The sequence below is a fragment of the Papilio machaon genome, chromosome 17, assembly GCF_912999745.1.
Source record: "Papilio machaon chromosome 17, ilPapMach1.1, whole genome shotgun sequence".
In the NCBI taxonomy this organism is placed as follows: domain Eukaryota; kingdom Metazoa; phylum Arthropoda; class Insecta; order Lepidoptera; family Papilionidae; genus Papilio; species Papilio machaon.
In genome coordinates, this window is record NC_060002.1 from 648,940 (window position 1) to 673,925 (window position 24,986).

A 24,986-nucleotide genomic window follows, 5' to 3' on the forward strand; every position below is an offset into this window, starting at 1 on the left:
ACCACCTCACGAAGATTCTTTAAGCGTTTTTACTAATAATATCTGAGTAGCAATCAAAAACTTTAGAGTGTCAACAAATAATTATAAGTAAATTTTCTATTAGCAACAATTAAAAACAACCGCTTAAAATGTTTTAATTTCAGAACCGCACATTACTGTCATTGTCAAAGTACGTGAATTTCAATTGTCAACTATCAATGTGTCAATTATCCAAGAACTTGCATGAAACTAAAACTGTATTTTTACTTGTTTCTTTTACAATACTGAATCATCAGTGTAAAGGTAAAAGTGGCTAAAACTTATAAATTGATAATACCAAATAATCTAATAATTTTTAGCTTATATACTACTACTTAATGTTAATTAAAGTTGCACATTAAATTTAAACTGAAAAACTTTTCCAGGTAGTGTTCGATTAAAGTACATCAAGAATACCAGTCAAAATGAAGACAAGATTCAATACTTATGATATAATATGCATGGTAGCGGAGTTACAAAGGTATAAGCACTGATATTACTTTAATATACTCCTTGAAAACTTGCCAACCTTTTCTTAACGCTAACATAATTTAAAAAGTACATACGAACACAAATATCTGAGCCCTCAAATAAGTAGATGCTACATTAACATTCTTATTATAATCCTAAATTGTTAGGTATAACTTCCTGCTTGTAAAGATTAAACAAATCTTAAAATTTAATATTCTTTTTATGTGTTAACAGATTGGTGGGCATGAGAGTCAACCAGGTATATGACATTGATAATAAAACATATGTCATAAGATTCCAGCGTTCCGAGGAGAAAGTAGTGTTACTTTTAGAATCCGGCAACAGGTTCCACACAACACAGTTTGAGTGGCCCAAAAATGTTGCACCATCTGGATTCACTATGAAAGTAGGTATTAACAGTATATCTATATATATAAAAGAAAGTCGTGTTAGTTACACTATTTATAACTCAAGAATGGCTGAATCGATTTGACTGAAAATTGGTGGGCAGGTAGCTTAGAACCAGGAAACGGACATAGGATAATTTTTACCCAGTTTTATTTTATTTTTTTATTCCGCGCGGACGAAGTCGTGGGTAAAAGCTAGTTGAACTTAATTTAATGTGAATTTACTAAGAAAACATTTAAATTCATGATAATTATGCTAGCAAAATTTATGGAAAAGATGAGAAGGTTATAAGCCCTTTATACATTAGACCAGATATACCAGTGGTTATAACTTCATTAAGTGACAACTACACATTGGCCTTGTGCAGAAAACTTAAATATTAACCACTTAATTCCAGCTACGAAAACATTTAAAAAACAAGCGTCTAGAGAGCATAAGTCAATTAGGTGTGGACCGTATTGTAGCACTGCAGTTTGGTAGTGGAGAGGCTGCATATCATGTTGTTCTAGAACTATATGACCGCGGTAACATAGTACTTACTGATTACGAGTGGACTATATTAAATGTACTCCGGCCACATGTTGAGGGTGATAAAATAAGGTAGAATTTCTATTAAAAACCTATTTTTCCAATTTTTTTAATGAATAATTAAAAATATTAGCACGCACACAATATTTGCACAACATTTAAGTGAGAGAGTTAAAAGATTTTAAAGATCATCATATTTTGTGATGACAACGAATAAAGTCTGGATAAGGGAAAGTCCAAGGGACCATGCTTATTTTTCTTGCTTAGAGAAGTTTTGCTAACCCAAGTGTCTCGCTTATTGAGGTTGTCCTTCGGATCCGGACGTCAACTCTCGCTTATAGAGGTTTCTAGCTTATCTAGGTTCAACTGTATACCTAAATTAAATGATTAATATTAATAATTCTTAAATGTTAACTAATGTAAATTAATATTTTTACGTTTAAATTTATATATTATAGTATTATTGCTTTTTAAAAATGCAACATAATTACGTATCAGGTTTGCAGTCAAAGAAAAATATCCATTAGACAGAGCCAAAACAGATTATTCAGCGCCCAATGAAGAGGCGCTCAAAGAAATATTATCCAAAAGCAAGCCCGGTGACAACTTGAAGAAAACTCTTAATCCAAATCTTGGTAAGAATTAAGTAATTTTAATATTTGAACTTCATAACAAAGGATTGTTTTTATATTATAAGGTGACAAGCAAGCAAGTGGCCATCTTAATTCACCAAAGTGGTGAAGCGAACACTACCTATAGACATCTGCAATTGTAGATGCGTTGCCTATCTTTAATCAAAGAAAGGACACATAGAAACAAGATATTTGACCTTCCTATGTGTCCCCTCTTCCGTCAAATCCAATACTCTTCCCATCATTTCCTTACAAGAAAATGTTGGTAAGGGAACAGGGACTAAAATTACACCTGTTGTGATGAGAATGCATCACTGGGTAACATAGATATATTTATTACTGGAACAATCATGCAGACAAAGTCGCAACCAAAAGCTAGTTATATACATAACGGAACTTCTTATCTTGTTTTTTCTAATAAATTTAACATCAACTTGGAGACATTAAGTGATCACAGAATCAATAATATTTTACTACGAAGGTATACTAAGCAACTATTGAATCACCTATTAAGTGACTAAGTTAAGAGAATTAAGTGACATCATCATCATCATCATCATCAGCTCACTCCCCACCGAGGGGCTCGGAGCCTACCCCAAGTTAGGGGTGACTAGGCCATAGTCAACCACGCTGGCCAAGTGCGGGTTGGTTGACTTTACACATATCATTGAATTTCTTCTCAAATATGTGCAGGTTGCATCACGATATTTTCCTTCACCGTAAGAACGTCGGATAAATGTACATATGTAAATCGAAAATCGAAAAACACATTGGTACATAGCGGGATTCGAACCCTGGACCTGCAGATTGCAAGTCAAGTGCTTAACCCCTGAGCCACCGACGCTCTAATTAAGTGACATTTACCTTTTTTTTTAGAGTTTGGTGCAGCAGTAATAGATCATGTGCTCTTAGAAAATGGACTAACGGGAAATATGAAAGTAAATAAAGAACAAGGTTTTTTAGTAGAAAGGGATTTGGACAAATTGGTAAAAGCTCTGAAACAGGCAGAAGAAATGTTGGATAATGCAAAGAATACAGTGGCCAAGGTAAGATATATTAAGTTATAATGTTAAGTGATTGAAAAAGTATGTGTTTTGGATGGGAATGGACGGTCATACTTGATGGTAACTATTAAATTCTAATCCTCTTTCCACCTATTTTCTAATTGATTTAGAAAGAGATGGGGAACTATATATGACAGGGGAAGGGATGAAAGATCATTCTTATACCTTATATGTAGGTAGTGCAGATGTCTATGGTCAGTGATCACTTTGCAATTTTTTCGTCACCTTGTGCTTTTATTTGTTTGTTAGAGTCCAATATTATTAATTAAAATTAATTAATTAATAAATATTGATTAATTAATTAATTGGCCTTAATTTTCATGACATTTTGATACATTTTTTAAAGTTAACAAATATGATTAATTAAAAAAAAAACAGTAATGACCCCTGTGGGTATAGGCCTCCTCCATATTTCTCCATTTTTTTTGCATTAGTCAATGTTAATATTCCAGGGTTTTATAATACAGAGGAGAGAAGAACGGCCGGCTGCAGAGGGTGAGACTAAATTCCTTTTAACCAACCAGGAGTTTCATCCCGTACTATTTGCTCAGTACAAGAACCAACCTTTTGTTGAACATGAAACTTTTGATAGAGCCGTTGATGAATTCTTCTCAGCTCTTGAAGGACAAAAGATTGACATGAAGGTAAGAAAGATTTTCTATATATAGCAGTCATTTTGTTAAAAAAAAACTTGAGAGGTGTGTTGGGACACCCGGATGGAACGAAGTTCCTTTCGATTAATTAGTGAAGGAACCAATGTTTATTCTATGAATAAAAAACTTAAGTCTTCACAAGAAGTACATTTTATTTCTATGAATTTTCGTTATATATTGTCACGTCGTTGCCATGGTGAAGTAGCGCTCATTCGTCGTTAACATACTTACTAAAGCAAAAAGTGTCGTGACAACTTTTCGTAAGAATTTTTTCCGTCTAGCCCCCTTTCACAACGCGCAATAAGGAAATTCGTTCCAAAAAAAAAAAAGTTAAAAAAAAATTTTTTTTTTTATGAAAAAATACGAAAAACAAATTTTTTTGGTAGTTTGGAAGTGCTCGCATCGGTATGGGTACTGCCGCACCCACAAATAACCTCTAGTGAAAATTTATATGTTTTTTTTTTTATTTATATATATAAAATTACTTCAGACAGTCCAAATAGAGAGGGAAGCCATGAAAAAGCTCCAAAATGTTAGGAAAGACCATGACAAGAGAGTGACAGAGTTGAGCAGAGTTCAGCAAGATGATAGGAAGAAAGCGGAACTGATATCCCGGAATGAAACATTGGTGGAGCACGCTCGTATGGCAATACAGACTGCGCTTGCTAACCAGGTAATGTTTTCAGTTTTCACACGGGTTTTCATTGTTAAACAACATATTATATGTAGATCTTGTCTTTGAAATATATAAATTTCTTAATACAGTTGTGTAATAATTTGACAGTTATGTTTTTTTATAATTTCAAGTATATATTTGTATCAAAAACAGTTGGTAAATTTTCCTTCTTCTTATGTTATTTTTGTTGTTGTCCGGAGAAGGTTCTTATGAAAAAAAAATTAAAAAAACTTGGATCTCAGAACATAGTCTGAAAAGATGTTTATTAAAATTTGTTTTCTAATTCCGTGCAGACGAAGTCGCGGGCATAAGCTTCTTTTCGAAATATGATTAATTTATTTAACTTCATAAGAATTAATTAAATATTTTAAAAATATCAGTTTTCACATAAACACTTTATCTTACTAATGTCTGGATGGATGGATGTTTCTCGGACATCCATCCATCTGTTGGAGGTATCTCCGGAACGTCTCAACGGATCTTGATAAAACTTGGCACAGATGTAGAACATAGTCTGGAAGAACACATAGACTAAAATTAAGTTTTTTTTAAATTATTTCCATGCGAAAGCTAATCTTATAAAAATATTACAATACAATATTAAAAAATTTCAGATGTCATGGGACAATATTAGCTTATTAATTAAAACAGCTCAAGACAACAAGGACCCCATAGCCTCAGTTATAAAGAACCTCAAATTGAACACCAACCACATCACCTTGCTTCTCTCAGACCCTTACGATGATGATAGTGAAGATGATGAAGAAGATGATGATAAGTTAGATCTGAAACCGATGCTGGTTGATATAGATCTGTCTTTAACAGCATTTGCTAATGCTAGAAGGTGAGATTTAGCCGGAAAATTATACAGTTAGACTTTAAATTGCGACATTTAGATAAAATAGAACAATTTGTAGTTTCTATTTGAAAAAAAAATTAAGAAAATATTTTCGAACTTAAAAACTATTTTTGTAAATTAAAAAAAAAGATCCAAATTATAAATTTAGTAATCTTAATTCTTACTAATATTATAAATGCGAAATTTTGGATGGATGTATGGATGTTTTTTACTGTTTATCTCCAGAACAGTTAAACGTATCTTTTAGAAATATGACATAGACTTAAAAATAGTCTGGATGAATACAAAAGCTACTAATTCAGTTTTTTTTTAAAAAAGCTAGTATTAAAAATGTTATTTCAACCATAGATACTACGATCAGAAACGTAACGCAGCAAAGAAGCAGCAAAAGACCATAGAGTCTGCGGACAAGGCGCTGAAGAGCGCGGAGAAGAAGACGAAGCAGACCCTGAAGGAGGTGCAGACCATCAGCAGCATCAGCAAAGCTCGGAAAACATATTGGTTCGAGAAGTTCTACTGGTTCATCTCCTCGGATAACTATCTGGTCAGTTATTTATACTAATACTAGCTTTTACCCGCGACTCCGTCCGCGCGGAATAAATAAATTGCACACAAGATAAAAAAGTTCCTATGTCCGTCTCCTAGTTCTAAGCTACCTCCCCATCAATTTTCAGCTAAATCAGTTCAAACGATCTTGAGTTATAAATAGTGTAACTAACACGACTTTCTTTTATATATATAGATTAGAGAGAACAAAGATTTGTTTGTTTGTTTTAAAATGAGTACAACTTCTTTTTCTAGACATTGACAGTAACTACGTAATCGTTGAAAGCAAAAATGTCCCTAATTTTCGCAACGTATTTTGAAGTTAAACTTAAAATCTACTAGTTTTCTAGTTATTTTAAAAAATAATCAAAAAAATGGGACCCATCTGCAAGCAATAGCTTTCGATTGAAATATTTTTTAACAAAATCGGAGCACTAGGGGTGGAGATTCGCGGTAACATACATAAAAAAAATAGGCGAATTGATCCTTCTTTTTGAAGTTGGCTAAAAAGGGCATAGATTATAAATGGGATAAAACTAATTGGATAGAATAATAGAGATAGTTATCGGTTTCTGGTATATCCGCAGGTGATAGCAGGTCGTGACCAGCAACAGAACGAGCTGCTGGTGAAGCGTCACCTTCGTGCGGGCGACGTGTACGTACACGCGGACCTCAGCGGAGCCTCCTCCGTGCTGGTGAAGGCGGCAGGCAGACCTCAGCCTCCGCCACGCACTCTGGCTGAAGCTGGCCAGGCAGCCGTCGGCTACAGGTAAATACAGTCAGAACCTTTCGCGGTGATACACTTACAGAAATCTATATATATAAAAGAAAGTCGTGTTAGTTACACTATTTATAACTCAAGAACGGCTGAATCGATTTGACTGAAAATTGGTGGGCAGGTAGCTTAGAACCAGGAAAAGGACATAGGATAATTTTTGCCCCGTTTTCTATTTTTCATTCCGCGCGTACGGAGTCGCAGGTAAAAGCTAGTCATTGCAATAAAACTAACTTTATCCTTTCTTACAAAATAACTAATTAAGTAGCAATAATTTACGCAAACGATAGTATAATAGTAAAAAATAATTACCGTTTTTTTGAGACCAAAATTTCTTTATAAAACATGTCATCCTTGGCTTGAGATTGTCTCAGAAATCCACAGTTAGGCGAACACCATTGACCGTCCTTTTTTTCGTACAGACATTGAAGAGCTGAGTCCTATTGATTATTGTTTCCTTGTCACAATGCTTATGAAAAGTTCAAACAACTGTCGATTTTAAAATTGAATACCGCTAAATTCCCTGATAGTACCTTCATACAGTCAAAGTTCTTTTCTATTGCTCACGTATACTAAATTATACCTGTTTCTTATTGCTGTAAGATATTAAAGGACAATTTAATTCTTTTGTCTAATTCTTGAGGCAAAAAAGTAAAAAAATGAATTGAAAGGTTTAATAGTTCGATGGAAAGTGTTAAAAGGTTGTTATTTTTTGTCCTTTCGAGCCGGACATTGTTGGTATAATTGTAGCGTGGCATGGGAGGCGAAGGTGCTGACGCGAGCATGGTGGGTGCAGGCTCACCAGGTGTCAAAGTCCGCACCAACCGGAGAGTATCTCAGCACAGGATCCTTCATGATCCGCGGCAAGAAGAACTACCTGCTGCCGGACCAACTGCAGTTCGGATTCAGTTTTATGTTCAGGGTCAGTCAAATGACAAAGATGGAAAGATTTTTTATATTTATTAGTAATAAGAAAATTGAAATTATTGCTTTAAGACATTGTTATTTATATCAAATACTTGTTACATATAAATACTTGTTGCGTCCTCTGGGTTTCCTCGCGCCTCCTTGGACTTTTATATTTTTTTTACATCTATTTAATTTTGACGTTTTGTTTTATTCGTTCTTACTTCTTGTATTTTTTTTGGTAACAATTTATCTGTTTTTCAATTAAAATTTATAAAAAAATTCATAGTGAAAAATGTTACAATGCTCGTTAATTAAAGTCTGTTGAAGTAAATATAATTTAAAAGAAAAATTTCATTCAAAATTTTCCCTTTCGCAGTGTCTTTTTTTTCACTTTTTTTAATTTTTTTTTATTAAAAGTTTGTTATTTGATCAATATTTGTAAGATCAGTTGGAAGACAGCTGCATAGAGAGGCACAGAGAGGAGCGCAAAGCTTTAACGGCTGAGGACGCTTCTGACGTCATCTCTGACGTCACCACACAGGACAACGACGAGGAGATCGTCGTCTCCGATGATGGTAACTGTCCTGCTCTTTTTATAATAATACTAAAATTTGTATAATTTATTGTATAATACATTTTACAGGCGATTTCGTCCACGTGAAATAAAAAAAACTTAGTAAATAGACTACATCTGTGCCAAATTTTATTAAGATCTGTTGAGCCCTTTTGAAGATACTATCTAATAAATATACATCCATCAAGACATTCATATTTATAATATTCGTAAGATTATGTATTTCACAAAAAAAAAATCTAAAGTAAAAAAAGTTTTGAAAAATGTGTAATTAAGTTAAGATTTTTTTGCCTTTTTGAGCATCAAGTAAATATAAATAAAAAAAATTGTATTCTCTTTTTCAGATGAACCGTCCGATACTGAAGACAGTAAGAAAATAGATAAACTCGAATCAATCACAGAAGAGACGACACAGATCAAAATAGAAGACGCTCCAGAAGAGAATGAGAAAGAGAGCAGAGAAGAGACTGTGGCAGATGCAGCGAAAGAAGCAGAGAGCAGTGACGATGACTCTGATAGTGGAGTATTGCATACACATATTAAGGTATTTCGTTATATTTACAGACTAGCTGTCGCCCGCGACTCTGTCCACGCGGAATTAAAAAAAAAACTTTATTAGTACGTACCAAATTTCGTCAAAATCCGTTTAGTTTTTTAGGAGATATCTTCAAACAAACATTCATCCATCCATCCAAACATTCGCATTTATAATTTAAGATTGATTTTTTTATTTGCATAACATAATATTTGACCTTTAATACATTTTTAATTTATGTCATAAAAAATATTACCTATTTTTTTTTTGTTTTTCGAAAAAAAAACAGCTATAGTGTATTCGTTTTAGCAATGTTATGGATGTACAATTAATTTCAGGTAGACCACGGTACAGGAGAAGTTCATACAGAATCTAAAACAAGAACAATATCAGAAATATCTGATGCAAGTGAGTCTTTAATTTTTTATCCATACAAAAAAAAATTTCAACTTTATACATTTAAAAAAATATATATTCTAGGTGATGAAAAATTCACTTTCCCCGCATTACCAAAGATGGCGAAGAAAACACAAAAGAAAGAAAAGAAAATACCAGAACCAAAGAATGAGGAAAAGAAGGAGACATTGAAGAGGGGACAAAGAGGGAAGCTGAAGAAGATACAGAAGAAGTACAAGAACCAGGATGACGAGGACAGAGCTCTGATGATGGATATGTTACAGGTATAGCTTGACCGGAAATATAAAATTCCTCATTAAAGAAGCTGATTAAAGTGCCCTTAGGGTAGAAATTTTATATTCTTACTTGTACTTTATTTTATAGCCGCACTCATAGTCATATTACGCCTTAGTGAATATTAATATTAAATCTAACCTAAAAAAATCTAAACCATCATTCGCACGGGCGTTTTTTTATCGCGGCGTTTAAAAAAACGCCCGTACAAATTTGTAATTTTTTATAACTGAAGATATTAATGAATGTTTAGTAATTTCTGTTAATTTGTCAGTCGTCAAAGGAGTCAAAAGAGTCAAAGAAGGCGCAGAAGAAGGCAGCAGCTAAGCCTTCAAAGAGCAAAGCGGGCCATGCGCGTGCGCAGCGCATCCCGCAACCTGCGCCGCTGCTGCTGGAGGCTGACTCTGAAGAGGAACCTGAACCTGAGGTAAACTTTTACATCTGTCTTTATCTGTAACTAGCTTTTATCCGCGACTCCGTCCGCGCGGAATAAAAAATAGAAAACGGGGTAAAAATTATCCTATGTCCGTTTCCTGGTTCTAAGCTACCTGCCCACCAATTTTCAGTCAAATCGATTCAGCCGTTCTTGAGTTATAAATAGTGTAACTAACACAACTTTCTTTTATATATATAAATGTGAATGTTTGTATGTATGGATGGATGTCTGTTAAAAAAATAGGCTATTTACTATGTTTTTTTTTAATGTTTAGTAACTGTTATAGTTCAACTGAATGCAATCATGTTGTAAAACTGATCAGGTTGATGGTGCTGATGCTGCGGGCGCAGACACAGACGTGGAACTCCTGGCGCAGCTGACAGGTTGCCCATATCCTGAAGATGAGCTGCTGTTCGCTGTACCTGTTGTAGCACCTTACTCCGCACTCGTTAACTACAAGTAAGTTGTATAACTAATTCCTTACACAGGTTGACTTGAGGGCGCCACTGTTGACGTATTTTTGACACGGTTCTGAACCGGTGGGTATAAGTCAAAGGGACTAATTTGGGATAATTGTAATGTGCAGGTCTTGGGTTCGAATCTCGCAATGTAACAATGTGTTTTTCGATTTACATATCGAGGGGTGAAAGGCTATTTGTTTTAAGCGACATTTTTTGCGATATTGACTTATATATATTCAGAATCAGAGATTTTTTCTGATTCTGTACATATATATATGTCAATATCGCAAAAAATGTCGCTTAAAACAAATAGCCTTTCACCCCTCGATATGTACATTTATCTGACGTTCTTACGATGAAGGAAAACATTGTGATGCTGCACATGTCTGAGAAGAAATTCAATGATATGTTTAAAGTCACACAACTGAGTAAAAATACTGTAAATTTTGTTGATTAATAAAAAAAAAAAAAAAAGTCAACCCGCACTTGACTGTGGTTGACTATGTCCTAGACACCCCTAACTTTGGATAGGCTCTGAGCTCCTTAGTAGGGACATTGAATTGATGATGATGGGCATAAGTCAAACTAAATTACGACAGCACACTAGCGCCCTCCTGACAGTGTCACAAAATCCTCTTTGTACTGTAACTGTATAACTAACCGCGACAGTAGCGCCTCTCATCCACTCAGATATCCTTTATTAAAACAAGATCATTTTTACAGAATAAAAAAAGACACTATTATCTCTTAAATGTCTTAATTACGTTGTCTTGTTAAAAGATAGTTTTTTTTTCGCATCTTTTCATCACTCGTATCAATTGACATATTAAGGTACAAAGTAAAGCTAACTCCGGGTACAAGTAAGCGAGGCAAAGCTGCAAAGACCGCGGTACAAGTGTTCCTGAGGGACAAGTTGGGGTCCGCGCGAGAGAGGGACCTCCTCAAGGCGGTCAAGGAAGAGAACATCGCAAGAAACTTCCCCGGCAAAGTGAAACTGTCCGCTCCACAGTTACACAAACACAAGAAATAAACTCTATTTGTATTTAAATAAAGTTTCATTTTAAAACGATGTGTTGTAATTTTTCATCACTGAAATATATTTTATTATTTTATGTTTAATAAAACCTCTTTGATAACATCGTATTTTTTTTATCATCTTTTGAATTTTCAACCATCAACGAATTTTCAATCGTTCGACCACAGATAATTAAATCGACAATTAAACTATGGGCTGTTAAAACTAAAAAAAAATATTTTAATAATTTTATATTACAAATAAAATTTATCGTTAAAATTAATTAACCATACGAATTATAATATGATAAAATGTAAAAAACTTGAGTCTAGTCGTCCTCCTCTTCTTCCTCCTCGGGGAAGCCCTCCCCCTCCCCCGGCATCTCCTGCGGGGGTGGGGGCGGCAGGTGAGCGATGCGGTACGCCTGAAACAACAAGAAATTATTTTCTAGTTATATTATAATTGGCTGACGCACGCGGATTAAAAAAAGCACTTAATTGATAACCTATATGTTCTACATCTATGCAAACATTCATCCATCCATCAAAATATTCGCATTTATAATATTAGTAAGATTACATAGGAATTACGTTCATCTATATATATAAAAGAAAGTGGTGTTAGTTACACTATTTATAACTCAAGAACGGCTGAATCGATTTGTTTGAAAATTGGTGGGCAGAAAAAAAATTTAGGCGCCAATATGACAGGTTTTTAATTTTTATGGTCAAGCTATAATAAAATAATCGGACCTCCTCGTCAGCGAATGTGGGATCAGCCATCTCCATAACCTCCGGCCCTATGATGTACTCGGTCTGTGGGCGCGGCAATTGTAGCGGAGAGAAGTTTGGCAACTGCGCCTTCAGCCCCCACCCCATGTACATGCACTCTGACCTCCTGCGGGGAAACAACAACTTTGATAACATTTATTTATCTTCATAGCGCTATTTATAATAAATTCTGAAGCAAAAATATGTTAATTTTCAAACCAAAAAATTATAATTATCTGGCAACAACTGACAAAGCTATTCTTTTGACAAAGATTCCCCAAAGTTCATCATCTGTACATGCCAACGAGTAACAGCTAATCTAATAAGAATTTTAAAAGATACAAAGAAGGCATCTTTGCTGCAATTAACTCACTTTCCGTCATTAGCATAGGCGACGGCGCCGGGCCAGAGCTTGCTCCGCAGCAGAGCAAGCGCTCGCGCGCTGGTCAACGTCGTGCTGACGTGCGCGCTCCACGCGGGCGCGCCGGCCACTGGCGCGTCGCCCGCCACCGCACTGAACAGCGCTGGACCAGTCTCCGGCTCCACCAACGGCAGGTTCTCGTCCTCCTCCTCTTCACCTTCATCCTAAACATCAGTATTACTTGGATCTGATCCATTCTTTATGTTTCCGGCTTTACAGGTTTTATATTCGAAATTGATCTATCATTCCCATAAATATGTCACCTTTCAGTCATCCATCTACATCTACTTAGGTCTATCTCTATCAATCCCCAATCCACATTATTCTTATTATAAGACCTGAAATTCATGTCATGTGTATGTCAAATGTTACCATCATATCAGCGCGAGGGTTCCACCAGATGGTCCTGCCCTGCGGCAGAATGTGGCGGCCGTGATGCACCCAGTAACCCAGCGATGGATCCACCAGGTCCTTGATCGTGTGTCCCTGATAGAATGGGTTTAGGTTGAAGTTCATGTCTGAAATAAAACAGTTATTTTTGGTAATTTTTCGTGACATGTCATGGTTCTGTGTTATTATTAGTAATAATATTAACCTCCCGCCTCTTCCATATCGATGTCCTCCTCCTCCTCCCCGGAGCCGAAGGTGTAGAAACCCTGCGGTGAAATAGAGGTGGCGGCGGCGATGCGCGCGATTTGCGCGCGCAGGAAGTGGCGCTCAGTACCCTCGAACGGCGGAAAACTTTGTATCTAGACACATATAAATACACATAATTATTTTTACAATATTGCTGTTTAAATAGATTATGTTTTGTGATCAAGAATGAAGTCTCTGCATGATATAAGACAGTGAAGAGTGAAGACTCATTGTCATAGGTCAAAGCGCATCTTACATAACTGCACCGACCTAGGTAAGCTCTCTGTTGTCAGTATCCATCATTTAACAATAACCTCGGCATCAAGATCCCCGGTCATAACGCGCACGTTGAGGCGCGCGACACGCACGTGCTGCGGCGTGGTGTCCGGTAGGCACACCCAGGGCTCGCCCAGTGACGTGCACACCCAGTACACCTGCACATAGTCACCTTCATCATCATCATCAGGTATTTCTTCAATGGTGAGCCCATGCATGACGTTTTTGGACCATCGGCAATGAATACCGAGTGCTAGTCTTTGCTTGTTATCCATTTCAGTTAGCTGTAAACTTTCTTCAGAGGAAAAGAGAATTTAAAAAAAACACAGGATGTTTAGGAAATATAGAACACTTAGAATATACACGTTCATAATTTATTTTAAAAGCACCTTCTTGTTAACACCTTGTCCTGGTCTTTCCACGGGTATGGGAGGCTCCGGTGTCCACGTGGACACGGGCAGCGGCGGAAGCTTAGGGGGCACCAGCTCCTTTGTCTTAAGCTCCCGTTCCTCCCCTTCTCCAACTAATGGAAGAAAAGCAATGCTACGAAATGTGGAAAGGTTTAGTTAATTAAAGTATAGATACTCATTATTTTTTGACAAACATTCGCCTACTGTTTATTTACCTTCATTGGTAAGGAAGAATTAAGATAAATAACTCATAGTACGGCTTTATAAGGTACGTACGTATTTCCTTTCGTTCCTCAGCCTCGTTGTCCGGTTCTTCAGGCTGTCCCTCCCCTTCACCTTCCCCCGGCATATCCTTCATATCGAACTCCTGGACAAGCAATATGTTTTTTCTTACTAGACCAATAAAGCAAATTAAATCAAGACATTGATTTTGGAGTATTTATTTTAAAATTCAGACCCTAATCCTACGATCCAATTCTTCTATGGTGAGATCAGTCTCCGCCACATAGTAATCTGCATTCGTTCCGAAAATCTTGCCAAAAAATCTAAAATCGGAAATAGATCAATATATCACTTCTTAATCTTAACATCTTAGTCTATCTTTACCTCAAGTAAAATTGAGGATAGAGCAATAAAAATAGAGCCGAACTACGTTTATTTGATAACTATTTTTAAAGGTTAGTAAAAGAATGGCCGTCTTTTTTAAGGAAAATGCATCGAACCTGACAGTAGCTACAGGTTCTTTTATAGTCAACATGTTCAAAGCTATGTAGAGAGCATAACATTCGCTTTCCGGAAGCCCGAAGCCGCACTGAAATTTAAACAATAGTTATACTAAAATATTTTTCAATATAACGTACATAAGTAAACGGCGATAAACGTTATGAGATTCAAACAGCTTGAATATTAACTTGCCTGTCTGAAATAATAATTATGATCGATGACGTCAGAAATTCTCGGCTTAGTGGACTCTTCCTCGAGGTCCAACTCTTGCTCCTCCTCACCCACCTCCTCCAATTTCTGCGACTTACTGGCGACTAACTACACGTTAAAAAGACTCAATAATAATTTTATAGTTATATCACATTGTGCCTAAAAATAAATACGATACAAAGAAAATTGAACCTTAAACATATCATCCAACTTTCTCATAAGTTCAAGCTGTGGTGGTGATAAGTACACATCATTGAGAAGATCGAAGTTAGGACGCAGTTTCTCTTCTTTAACCTCCCATGAGAATTGCTCGAAGTTGTCGACCACATCAGGCGGCTTATGCGTCAGGATTTTTTGTACCATATCTACCAAGTGATCATACCTGTCGACATTAAACATTATCTTGGAGAGGACATACAATATTTGCATAGTTGTGATGACCAATTAACTTACAAACTATCACCAGTTGCGGCGCTTTGTTGTTTTAAAAAGTTTTTTGCTCTTATAAGATCACTGTTCAAATCTGGCATGACATTTTCAGTAGCTGCTATGATCTCTGGCTCCAATAAAAATGTTTTGGACATTTTTACTATGATTTAACTACAGAATAGTTGAATAAATCCGTAATTAATTAGATAAAAATAATTAACTTTCGAACCATTTCAAACAAAACGGTTCACTGAACATTGCCGTCAACTTATGTCATCAGAAACTGAAATTATAATAAATACAACTTTTCAAGCCTTCCATGAAGTCTTTAACTGTATTCATCAAATATTTGGAAAGTGTAATGTAACAAAAAGCTATGAACAACAGTCTAAATTAATGCGAAACAAATGGGTTCTTATAATGTCTAATTAAAATGTTTTTTTGGGAATCATTCCATATTTGTTTGTGAATTTCGTGCCTCTGACAAAAATTCAATTAAAACTAAAGGTTTGACAGTTGACATTTGGTTGACATTGACACATTGGTTGTTAATTGACAGTTCCAATCAATTACATTCATTACTAAATTATTTTTTATTTTAATACAAAAATATTAATATAAATAAGATTTCAACTTAAACAATGCAAATGAGATTAATGTACCAAAAAAATCCTGTAAGGTAAAAATACTTGTAAATTTAGATATATACTTACATAACCTATAAAGACCATATCAAAACAAAACATTCGCTATGGCTGTTAGATTTGATGCAGCCGCTTATAATTTTCGTAAGAAATGTCCTTACGTGAGAAAAGACTTGCTTCGGTGGTTTCCTGGTCATATGAACAAAGGTTTAAAGCAAATGCAACGAAAGCTCTCCTCGGTTGACTGTGTTATTGAAGTTCACGATGCTAGGATACCTTTTACAGGTCGTAATCCTGTGTTCACGGAAACAATGCTAGGTGCTAAGCCTCATATTCTTGTATTAAATAAGAGGGATCTGACAATAAGTAGCTTACTGCCGAAAATTGCTGACCAATTGAAGGCTGAAGAAAACGTGCAGAATGTCGTGTTTACTAATAGTAAAGACCAACATTGTCGTGGTCTGAAGACTCTCAAACCACTTATGGTTGACTTAATTAAGAACTCCAATAGATACAACAGAAGTGAGGAGTTAGATTACAATGTAATGATAATTGGTGTTCCTAATGTTGGTAAATCATCTTTAATAAATATGTTACGATCGAAAAACATGAAGATCCGACACGCGCTGCCCGTGGGGGCAGTGGCGGGGGTCACGCGCAGCCTCATGACTAAGATGAGGATAAATGATGACCCAAAAATATTTATGTTTGACACTCCGGGTTTGTATTATGTTAATATCCCCTTCAACTGTTAAATAAAATTATATTTTTATTATAGTTTATAGTTTAGTTTAGGCATTATATAAATTTTATGTTACAGAACTTTTTGGTTAATTTATTTATTTTTACAAAACATTGCCATAATTGGCATTAATAAAAAAATAAATAAATAACTCATTAGAGTATGATTATTTTGTTTCCTATAAATATCCAAAAAAATTAAATTGTAAATGTGTATTTAGAATTTGCAAAATAATAAAAATTATTTTATTTTGATACATCCTTATCAGTTACATTTGATGTATATTATTACAGGCATATTGGAGCCATCAGTGACTGACATAGAGATGGGTCTGAAGCTTGCACTCTGCGCATCACTCCAGGACCATCTGGTAGGCGAGGAGACCATCGCCGACTACCTGCTGTACTGGCTGAACAGCCATGCCAAGTTCAAGTATGTAGACTACATGGGCCTGGAGGAACCTTGCGATGATATACAGAAGGTTACTTTTTTATAAGTTATTTTTTCTAATGATTTATTTATTGTTAATTCCGTTTCATTTTCAACATGATAAAATTTATCTGTTCTATGAATATCAGTTTTCAAAGGTTTTTATCATTGTTAATAGGCACTAATTACTTTATTTTACTTAATAAAAGAATTTAAAGTGATTTGAATGTCATGATTAGGTTTGCATTTTTTAGACACTTAACAAATATATTTAATTATTAAAAAATCTTGATTGCAGGTGTTAATATCTGGTGCAGTAAAATACAATCGCATCAGGAGAGTGAGAGATTTTGATGGCACAACAAGAGAAGTACCCGACTTACTGGAGTCGGCCAGGACTATGATCAAAGCCTTCAGGACAGGGGAACTGGGCAGGATATTTCTTGACATTGACATACTGAAATTCAGACGTAAGCCTGAAATAGAAGAAGAAATGGAGGAATTGGCCTAGTTTTACATAGAACATATTTGAATAGACATGATTTTAAAAATTAAAACTTTTTTTTAATATCCAAAAATCTGTTCTAGAATTAATGGACTGATTAGGCAAGAATTTTCTTAATTTTTTTTTCTATGTGTCAGTTTTTTCGTTCAAGTTGAGATTAGCATAACAAATTTCAAATCTGTACTGGTTAACTTTTTTGCCGATTCACTTAGACATGCAACAGTTGCCCAGTTCCTGATGTTGGTTTTTCAGTATCTATATTTTTTAAACTATGTATAATAATTGTAAATATTGTATAGTAATAGATTGTAATTTCTTGTTTGTTTATGATAGTAATTTGCGGAATAAAAATATTTATTTTATATGGAATTTTATTTTTTTATTATGCAACATTTTTACACTTCCAGGAAATGGATGCATAATGATACTAGGTCAGCAGATCTTAGAAAACCGAAATTTAATTAGCCTTGCCAAAATATATTTGCACTAATTTGTTTGATAACGATCTGTTACGAAAAATAAAAATTGTTTCAACGTTAATTTGAATTGACTTAATTAATTTTTAATGTATGCAAATTAGTAACAAATCTATAAAACAATAAGGTTTAAATGCAAATAATGGAACCTCCTTGGTCAGTATAGAAAGCCAACATAAAGTAAAAAAACGTAAATGATATCCGTCACAATGACAAGACATTAAAATCAAAACCAAAAAAAAATCGTAAATGGACATAATATAAATCTGAGACAATAAAATTAAAACATGCATCCTTAGTAAAGTGGTTACAGAACGGAACGATCGCATCAAACTAGTTGGTGCTGTTTATGATGAATCCACTCGATTATCTGTTCACTTTCGTCGACGCGATACAAAATCTGCGATGGCTGATTGAGGCGGCCGTCGACGCCTACCCCGTTGCCAAGCTATCAAGGATCCACACCACGTGATGCCCGCGCTCACCCGCATCTCATGGACGATACGGCCACGGACGATGACCTCACACGCACGGACCCCGAGGCCGAGAGCTCCACAGACTGCCTCACGTCAGAGTACGTGACGGACAAGCTGAGCCTGCCCAGCTCCTCCTGCAGCTCGGAAACGTGGCTAACGAGCAGCTGGTACGAGCGACTGAGCGCAAGCGAGTGCAGTAAGGACGCCTCCGTCTCCTACGAACCCCATTCCAGCCCCTATAACATGTCCTCCCCCGTCAGGAGCTGCGTTATTAATATGATCACCTTGTACGACTCATCCTTGCCCGCTTTCGCCACTAAGACGTACTCGCCCCGAAAGGTGAGGCGGCGCTTTGATTGTAATTCAACATGTACTGTAGATTCTTGTACTTGTGCGAGTCTGGCCTCGGATGTGTACACTAAGGTCGGGAAACGGTCGTCGTGGTCCTTCTCCTCTCGCGACAGCAGCACGGATGCGTACCCCAGCTCTGCGGAGAGCTCCCTCTTCAGTGCTAGCACCATGGTGACCCAGGACGCGGACTTCAAGCTGCCGTGTCTGGTCAGTCGCAGCTCGACCGTGCCATCGAGCGGACGTGCGAGCGCGAAGGCGCGGAGGTCAAAGCGCGCCGCCACCTGCGTCCCCCACTGGATGTTCGTCAAGAGAAAGATATGGCGGATGCTGAACGTTCCGAAATTTATTAATTTTAACATACGTAAAAATAATTTTCAACAGGAAGTTTGTTAAGGACAAAATAAAACATTTTCATTGTACAAATAATTTTTATTGCGTTATACAAATTCTTAGCTCGTGCAAAATCTATCCATCGTGTTATTAGATTTGGCCGCACGGGACTTTGATATTCGAAACGATAAGAAATAGAGATACATGCAAATCTTATCGTATCTACGGTTTTTCTCAAGTTTATCTAAATGTACATTGATATAAACTAAACTATAGATAGGCGAAATATAAAATAAGACATAACACCATAGCTCGAGTACTTAGGGATAAAGTATATAGCATCATATAAATTGTACAGCCACTAGCTCTTCCGGCACTTTTCTCTGTCCGGCAAATCTGACGTTCTGACGTAGTGTTAACCCGGATTTAAAATTTGTTAAATACCGTCACAACCTTTGGTTCTACTTTACAGTTACAACCTTACACTGACGTTTGACCATCATTTTATTTAAAGAAAAAAATATAGTAACTATTTTATCGTACAACCGTAAATAAAAATACTGAAAACTAAATTAATCTAAAAACTTATCTAGTAACATAAAACACAACTGTTTAAAAAACGTATTTGAAATAAACTGCAGTTAAAATATTCAAAGTCCCTAAACAAGACCAAAGCTATTGCACTGGTGACACAAAAAAATGCATGAAGTTGTTTTACCGTGAGTTTCCACAAAAAAATCTGCACAAAAACAGTGGGAAAGTCCCGATTAAATAGTTCGATGTCTTCTATTTCATAACCTTTACGAACACCAATATTTCCCGCCATAAAATATATATGTCATACTTTTTCTGACATTTTTTTTCTACATTTGACTGACAGTAGGCATTCAACCGCCGCCAAACATATATTTAAAAATAATTATTACTGCTTAGGAGCATCACATAGGCTAACAACATTTCCGTAGTACTTTGGTTCTGTGAGTGCGTTCACCAAAAATTCTCCGAGGTTCCATTTTGAGATGGCCCTGCCTGGTGATTTTTGAGGATTCACCTGAATAATTGTCTCACAGCTTGGTTCCTCTGCAAAAAGTTTTGAAATTGAAAAAAAAAAAACAAAAAAAAATTGTGGCTGTATGGCCTAAAAACCTTTGCCTTTTTCACCAAAATAATTAATTTAGTACTATAGACTAAAAAACACATATTTTTGTACGAGTGATCTCTTCACCTTTACCTGTACTAAATACCTACGGAATTTGTCTAAATAGTCGGTCTGTATGATATAAAGAAAATAGTTTACTGGACACTTTAATTAATTCAATGACCTAGTAACCTTTTCGTTACGATTTCCAAACGTTATTTTACTTAGAATATTCAGCGAATCAATGAATTACGTTCACATAGTTCCAAGAACCTTTGCTGTTATGGAAATCTTTCGTAGTCATGATTTTATAAACATTACGAAATAAGCGTGCCATATTTGGCACTGTTTGTATCAATTAAATGACATACTCTGCTACAATGTTATTAAAATAAAATCGTAACAAAAGATCTTTTAATAACTCATATAATACTATAAAAAGACAATTAAAATTATAACCGGGACAAACCGGTTATGATACTTTAAAATTAATGTTTATCTTAGGTTTTTCTCGTTTCCGTCATCAAAATTCCAGTTTAAAATTCTCCCAGGGTCAAATATAATTGATCCCTATTTCGTATTACATCGCTGACGTCATTCAAATTAATTATTTAAATTTATTATAAAATTGCTCATTAAAAAGTCTATGTACCATTATTGTTGCAAAGTCCAAGAACAATGCAAATTAAAGTTGCAAAAAATGTATACTACCCGCACAAGAATGCTACACTAAGCGACTATTCTATTTTTTTTATAAGATAGGGGCAAAGGTCTCAACGAGCTCATGGACATCTGCTATATCAGAGATACCATAGATGGGTTGCCTTATTTAAATATGCGAAGTATATAAGATACATAACAGTTTGAACTAACCTGATATATGTGGCGGGAAAACGGCGACCCAATTCATCGATGTCTCTTTCAATGCTTCATACATTCTTCTATGATCATCGGTCAAATGTTGGAACTTCTGTGGTACTTTATCCGGCTCGTAGAATAGAAAAGCAGAAAGGCAAGTACTAATCGTCTTCACATTCTTAGCCCTCATAGCTTCTAGAATGTTCTTCAGACCTTCAGAAAGGTCTGAGGTGGGGTCGAGACAGCTGCGGGTGCCCAAAGCGACAACAACACCGTCAGTGCCCTCTACTGCGTTCGCGACGGAATCTGGTTCAAGGACATCGCCTTTGAAGATCTCTACTTTGTCTTTGAGATTCTCCGTCAATCTTTCTGGGTCACGAAGAAATGCACGTACCTGAAGACCTGGTAGCAAGATTTTGATATATTACGAACAAGTAAATGTAACAAAAGCGAGATAGAAAATGCGGTAGGATCAAGAATAGCAAGTTCTTGGAATATTTAAAAGTATAACTGTAATGATAACGCCAACTAAGCGTAAAATGGAACGGTTATACGGAAATATATGAATTATGAAAAAGATAAGTGTGCCAGGACCGCGCTGGTTAGAAAATTTTAATCTCTGTTTTTTGTTTTTGGAAGATTTCCTACACCACAAAAAAAGGGGGCGTCGCGAAAATCTCACCCACGGCGCAGGAAATGTTAAAACCGGCCCTGGGCATTATTATGTTGTTATAGGATGAATGTTCTCAGCAACTGCCCTTTTTTTTTCTTTTTCCATTGAGGAATGCTTTATGCATACTTCACGCCCCGCAACTGCCCTACCGCTCACAAGTAAATCATGGCAAACAAGTACGCAATCTAAAGGTATATTCTAATACATTCATTCCGCTACAAAAGTCGACCTAGCTAATGCGTTCCGTCCGGTCACTCGATCACATGACTCGTTAATCCATAATATCTAAGGATCGGATACAACTGATACGTATTAAGTACATAATGTTTTTACATTACGTTAACGATAATGGAAAAGTTATATATAACTAGTTGTCGCCCGCGACTCCGTCTGCGGGTTAAAAAAAACTTAATAGGGGTATGAAAAATAGATGTTGCCCGATTCTCAGACCTACTCAATATGCTCACAAAATTTCATGAGAATCGGTCAAGCCGTTTCGGAGGAGTACGGTGACGAACATTGTGACACGAGAATTTTATATATAAGATACATACAACTGCGGAAAATTTTAAGTAAGTTAAATTTTCCGCAAATATTTTTTTCCTCGTCTACTCTACCGCATACGTAGCCTTGAGTTATTAATTGATGATGGACAGGCCAACAAAAATATGAAACACGCCAATAGAAATAAACTCGCCAAAATGCTTAATCACTAATTTAAAAAGACTACGTCACTTATATACGTATACTCGAAAACTTTTGCCGTTTATTTTAAATTATTTTTTGATTATTGAATGAAATAATGTCAACTTTGATAACATCGAGTTGAAATCTGCCTACCCAACTGGGTTACGGGTGTGAGTGGAACAAATGCTGGCGTCAGTATTTTCATACAAGTACGACATTCAAGTAGATTACAAATTAAACAATAGCGTATTGACCACATCACAACTAACATCAGGTGATACTGGTTAAGTTACATTTTTGTAAAAAATAAAAAAGTAACTCTTGTTATTGAACTTGTTAAACTTTCAAATCTGTACTTAAAATTAATATTTTAAGTAATTAAAAAGAAAAACTAGATCCGAAAGTACATAAAACCTTAAAAACCAAAAAGAAAAAGAAAAAAATAGTGTTTTTCCTTCATAGCTTATAAAGGCTATGAACATATTTTAACACATTAACCGCCACAGACTAGTTTAGTTAACTTTCAAAAAACCGTAGCATTTAAAGTGTTAGGTCAAGTAATTTAACTACTAAGTTATAGAGTGTTTGAGCAATATACTGGTGGTAATTACATCAAGTATGTATGCCATTAAAGGTACCGTACACAGTCAGACCGGTTTTAATAAATACAGAGTTAACATACATAAAACATTGAGTTGAATAATAAGTTGCAAACAAGAAATATACAGGAAAACAAGATGTATTTTTCTTTTCATTTTTTTGTTAACCTTTTAATGATGTTCTTGAGTTCAAATACAATTTTGTTAACCGGAAGAGTTATTTAGGATTATTGTTTCTGTTTGTAACTGTTAATAGTAAAAAAAAATTTAAATGTTATAAATGTGTTTTCTTTCTAACTTAGTTTCACAATTGCTATGCACACATGTCAATCTTACTGATTTTTTATATAAAAAAGGTGGCAAAAAGACCAACTCAATAAACCTTAAACCAGCATTAAGTGACCAGACATCTGTAATAACACAAATGAATTGCTTTGCTTTTTTGAAAAAGGAAGGAGAAAGACTGAAAAAAGATAATTCCTTTTCATTCCCTACAATGTTGAATTCATGTCCCCTTTCTATCCTTTCATTATTAAAAAATGATGGGAAGGGAAACATTTAAAGAGTTAATTCAAGAAAAAAGCTGCACTGACCATTTTAGTCAACTTAGCATTAATTCAAAACATGTAGACAGTTCGGATCTATTGTAGTATTGAGTACTGTTATCGTCCACATAGTTACTGAAACTTGTTGAGATAAGATATCTGAGACATATCTTTTATAATAAAGAACAATCAATTCATTTACAAATTTTTATAACCACAAGTATCACACACAATTATAACATGTTCTGTCTGGTTTAATTTTTTTTAGTAATTTTTACAAGATTAACACAATCTACAAAAAAAACTAAGGAAAACAACACTTTAATTTATTGTGAACTGTTAATTTAAAAAAAACGCGAAAATTCGATTAAGGTTTTACGAAGTTTTCTGTTAAAGTATGTACGTAGAATTAATTTTACTGTAAATTATTTAATTTTTATGTAAGATAATTAAATGAAATCTTCCTAAATTTACCTTTTTTTAAAGCTGCTTCAACAGCGCAAAGGCCGGTCATGCCGGTAGATCCAAAAATCACAATTTTCTTCATTTCTGTGAAAGAATAAAACTATTATGTATCACAAACAAACTTAGTAAAGTTTTAACAAACACCGTAAGTAATAATACAGAAAAGGAAATAGTAAAAACTTTCATAATCTAATAATCCAAGTCTTACCGATTACGTCCTTCTATGAACCAAAACCAAAGGAACTAAAAGAAAACTCGCCGTTTTTTTATTTAAACAAACGTCGAAAACTGTATAAGACAAAATAATTTGATAATATTTTTACGTTACGCAAATATCACCTAGATGCTTAAACTATATTACGCTTATTGCTGTCTTTGTAATAATGAATAAAATAACTCCAATTGAAAAGTCGGGACGTGAAAATACTCTAACAATCCAAACTACATTACTTCACAGTATTTAAACATGTGTAGAGAAATAGAAGTTTGTCTCACACCCACTCTTCAAACTATTCGTCCAAGTCTCACGAGAGAAAGAGACAACTGATGCTTTTGGCTGTCAAGAGTTCAATTTATAAATTCACGACAATACACGATCATTTAATTAAAATGAACAGTGATGTAACACCATGTGACACTATTTTCAATTTTTACTATTTTATTGAAATATCGATTCTAAAACTGAAACATCTCATAAAATCTGCGAAATTGTGTTTGTATTTGTATTATTCTACAGGGTACCTCTAGATGATCTACATCTGTAGGTACCGTTTTGCTCTCAGTTTAAGAAAGTTACAAAATATTACATAGCTTATTAGAGTTTGCTATACATTCTTATTTAAAGGAAAAAGAAAAATTGTAAGTTCAATCACAGAAAATCTTCTGTAATAATTTTCAATTTCAGGCAAAGTTGTTCGTTACGAAAAATTTAATTTAAGTTAGT

General features: G+C 35.1%; 4 protein-coding genes across 4 annotated transcripts; 2 read left to right on the forward strand and 2 right to left on the reverse strand.

Annotated features, from left to right (window-relative positions):
- The first annotated feature begins 412 nt into the window (after positions 1 to 412).
- LOC106708913 (nuclear export mediator factor NEMF homolog) lies at positions 413 to 11,265 on the forward strand. The gene is made up of 18 exons (XM_014500515.2): positions 413 to 499; positions 724 to 895; positions 1,295 to 1,497; positions 1,924 to 2,060; positions 2,934 to 3,103; positions 3,574 to 3,765; positions 4,265 to 4,447; positions 5,065 to 5,294; positions 5,658 to 5,853; positions 6,443 to 6,624; positions 7,381 to 7,552; positions 7,988 to 8,114; positions 8,458 to 8,657; positions 8,987 to 9,056; positions 9,129 to 9,328; positions 9,613 to 9,765; positions 10,097 to 10,233; positions 11,067 to 11,265. The coding sequence occupies exons 1-18, from the start codon at positions 444 to 446 to the stop codon at positions 11,263 to 11,265; spliced, it is 2,979 nt and encodes a 992-aa protein (XP_014356001.2). The 5' UTR covers positions 413 to 443.
- Positions 11,266 to 11,578: 313 nt separating this feature from the next.
- On the reverse strand, positions 11,579 to 15,280 carry LOC106708610 (radial spoke head protein 6 homolog A). Its single transcript, XM_014500147.2, has 13 exons — positions 15,150 to 15,280; positions 14,889 to 15,078; positions 14,679 to 14,804; positions 14,486 to 14,574; positions 14,221 to 14,308; positions 14,040 to 14,130; positions 13,743 to 13,876; positions 13,392 to 13,511; positions 13,037 to 13,190; positions 12,814 to 12,959; positions 12,394 to 12,605; positions 12,003 to 12,147; positions 11,579 to 11,674 (listed from the first exon to the last, which is right to left on the reverse strand). The coding sequence occupies exons 1-13, from the start codon at positions 15,278 to 15,280 to the stop codon at positions 11,579 to 11,581; spliced, it is 1,722 nt and encodes a 573-aa protein (XP_014355633.2).
- A 438-nt stretch (positions 15,281 to 15,718) lies between these two features.
- On the forward strand, positions 15,719 to 17,653 carry LOC106708738 (mitochondrial GTPase 1). Its single transcript, XM_014500286.2, has 3 exons — positions 15,719 to 16,489; positions 16,805 to 16,992; positions 17,239 to 17,653. The coding sequence occupies exons 1-3, from the start codon at positions 15,877 to 15,879 to the stop codon at positions 17,449 to 17,451; spliced, it is 1,014 nt and encodes a 337-aa protein (XP_014355772.1). The 5' UTR covers positions 15,719 to 15,876; the 3' UTR covers positions 17,452 to 17,653.
- Positions 17,654 to 19,148: 1,495 nt separating this feature from the next.
- On the reverse strand, positions 19,149 to 24,439 carry LOC106708927 (flavin reductase (NADPH)). Its single transcript, XM_014500539.2, has 4 exons — positions 24,252 to 24,439; positions 24,053 to 24,127; positions 21,090 to 21,476; positions 19,149 to 20,158 (listed from the first exon to the last, which is right to left on the reverse strand). Exons 2-4 carry the CDS (start codon positions 24,123 to 24,125, stop codon positions 20,001 to 20,003), a joined length of 618 nt encoding a protein of 205 aa, XP_014356025.2. The 5' UTR covers positions 24,126 to 24,127; positions 24,252 to 24,439; the 3' UTR covers positions 19,149 to 20,000.
- Positions 24,440 to 24,986: the final 547 nt, after the last annotated feature.

Bases quoted from the DNA above. Each gene is read 5' to 3' on its own strand.
- LOC106708738 (XM_014500286.2), top strand. From the start codon at position 15,877: ATGGCTGTTAGATTTGATGCAGCCGCTTATAATTTTCGTAAGAAATGT. The intron at 16,490-16,804 runs GTTTGTATTATG...ATATTATTACAG, and splicing joins ATTTATGTTTGACACTCCGG to GCATATTGGAGCCATCAGTG. The intron at 16,993-17,238 runs GTTACTTTTTTA...TCTTGATTGCAG, and splicing joins CTTGCGATGATATACAGAAG to GTGTTAATATCTGGTGCAGT.
- LOC106708913 (XM_014500515.2), top strand. From the start codon at position 444: ATGAAGACAAGATTCAATACTTATGATATAATATGCATGGTAGCGGAG. The intron at 3,104-3,573 runs GTAAGATATATT...TTAATATTCCAG, and splicing joins CAAAGAATACAGTGGCCAAG to GGTTTTATAATACAGAGGAG. The intron at 8,115-8,457 runs GTAACTGTCCTG...TCTCTTTTTCAG, and splicing joins GATCGTCGTCTCCGATGATG to ATGAACCGTCCGATACTGAA.
- LOC106708610 (XM_014500147.2), bottom strand. From the start codon at position 15,280: ATGTCCAAAACATTTTTATTGGAGCCAGAGATCATAGCAGCTACTGAA. The intron at 14,575-14,678 runs GCAAGTTAATAT...TTTAAATTTCAG, and splicing joins ATAATTATTATTTCAGACAG to TGCGGCTTCGGGCTTCCGGA. The intron at 13,512-13,742 runs GTGCTTTTAAAA...GACTATGTGCAG, and splicing joins GACAAGGTGTTAACAAGAAG to GTGTACTGGGTGTGCACGTC.
- LOC106708927 (XM_014500539.2), bottom strand. From the start codon at position 24,125: ATGAAGAAAATTGTGATTTTTGGATCTACCGGCATGACCGGCCTTTGC. The intron at 21,477-24,052 runs GTAAATTTAGGA...TCTTGCTACCAG, and splicing joins TGAAGCAGCTTTAAAAAAAG to GTCTTCAGGTACGTGCATTT. The intron at 20,159-21,089 runs GTTAGTTCAAAC...AACTTTTTGCAG, and splicing joins TTTCCCGCCACATATATCAG to AGGAACCAAGCTGTGAGACA.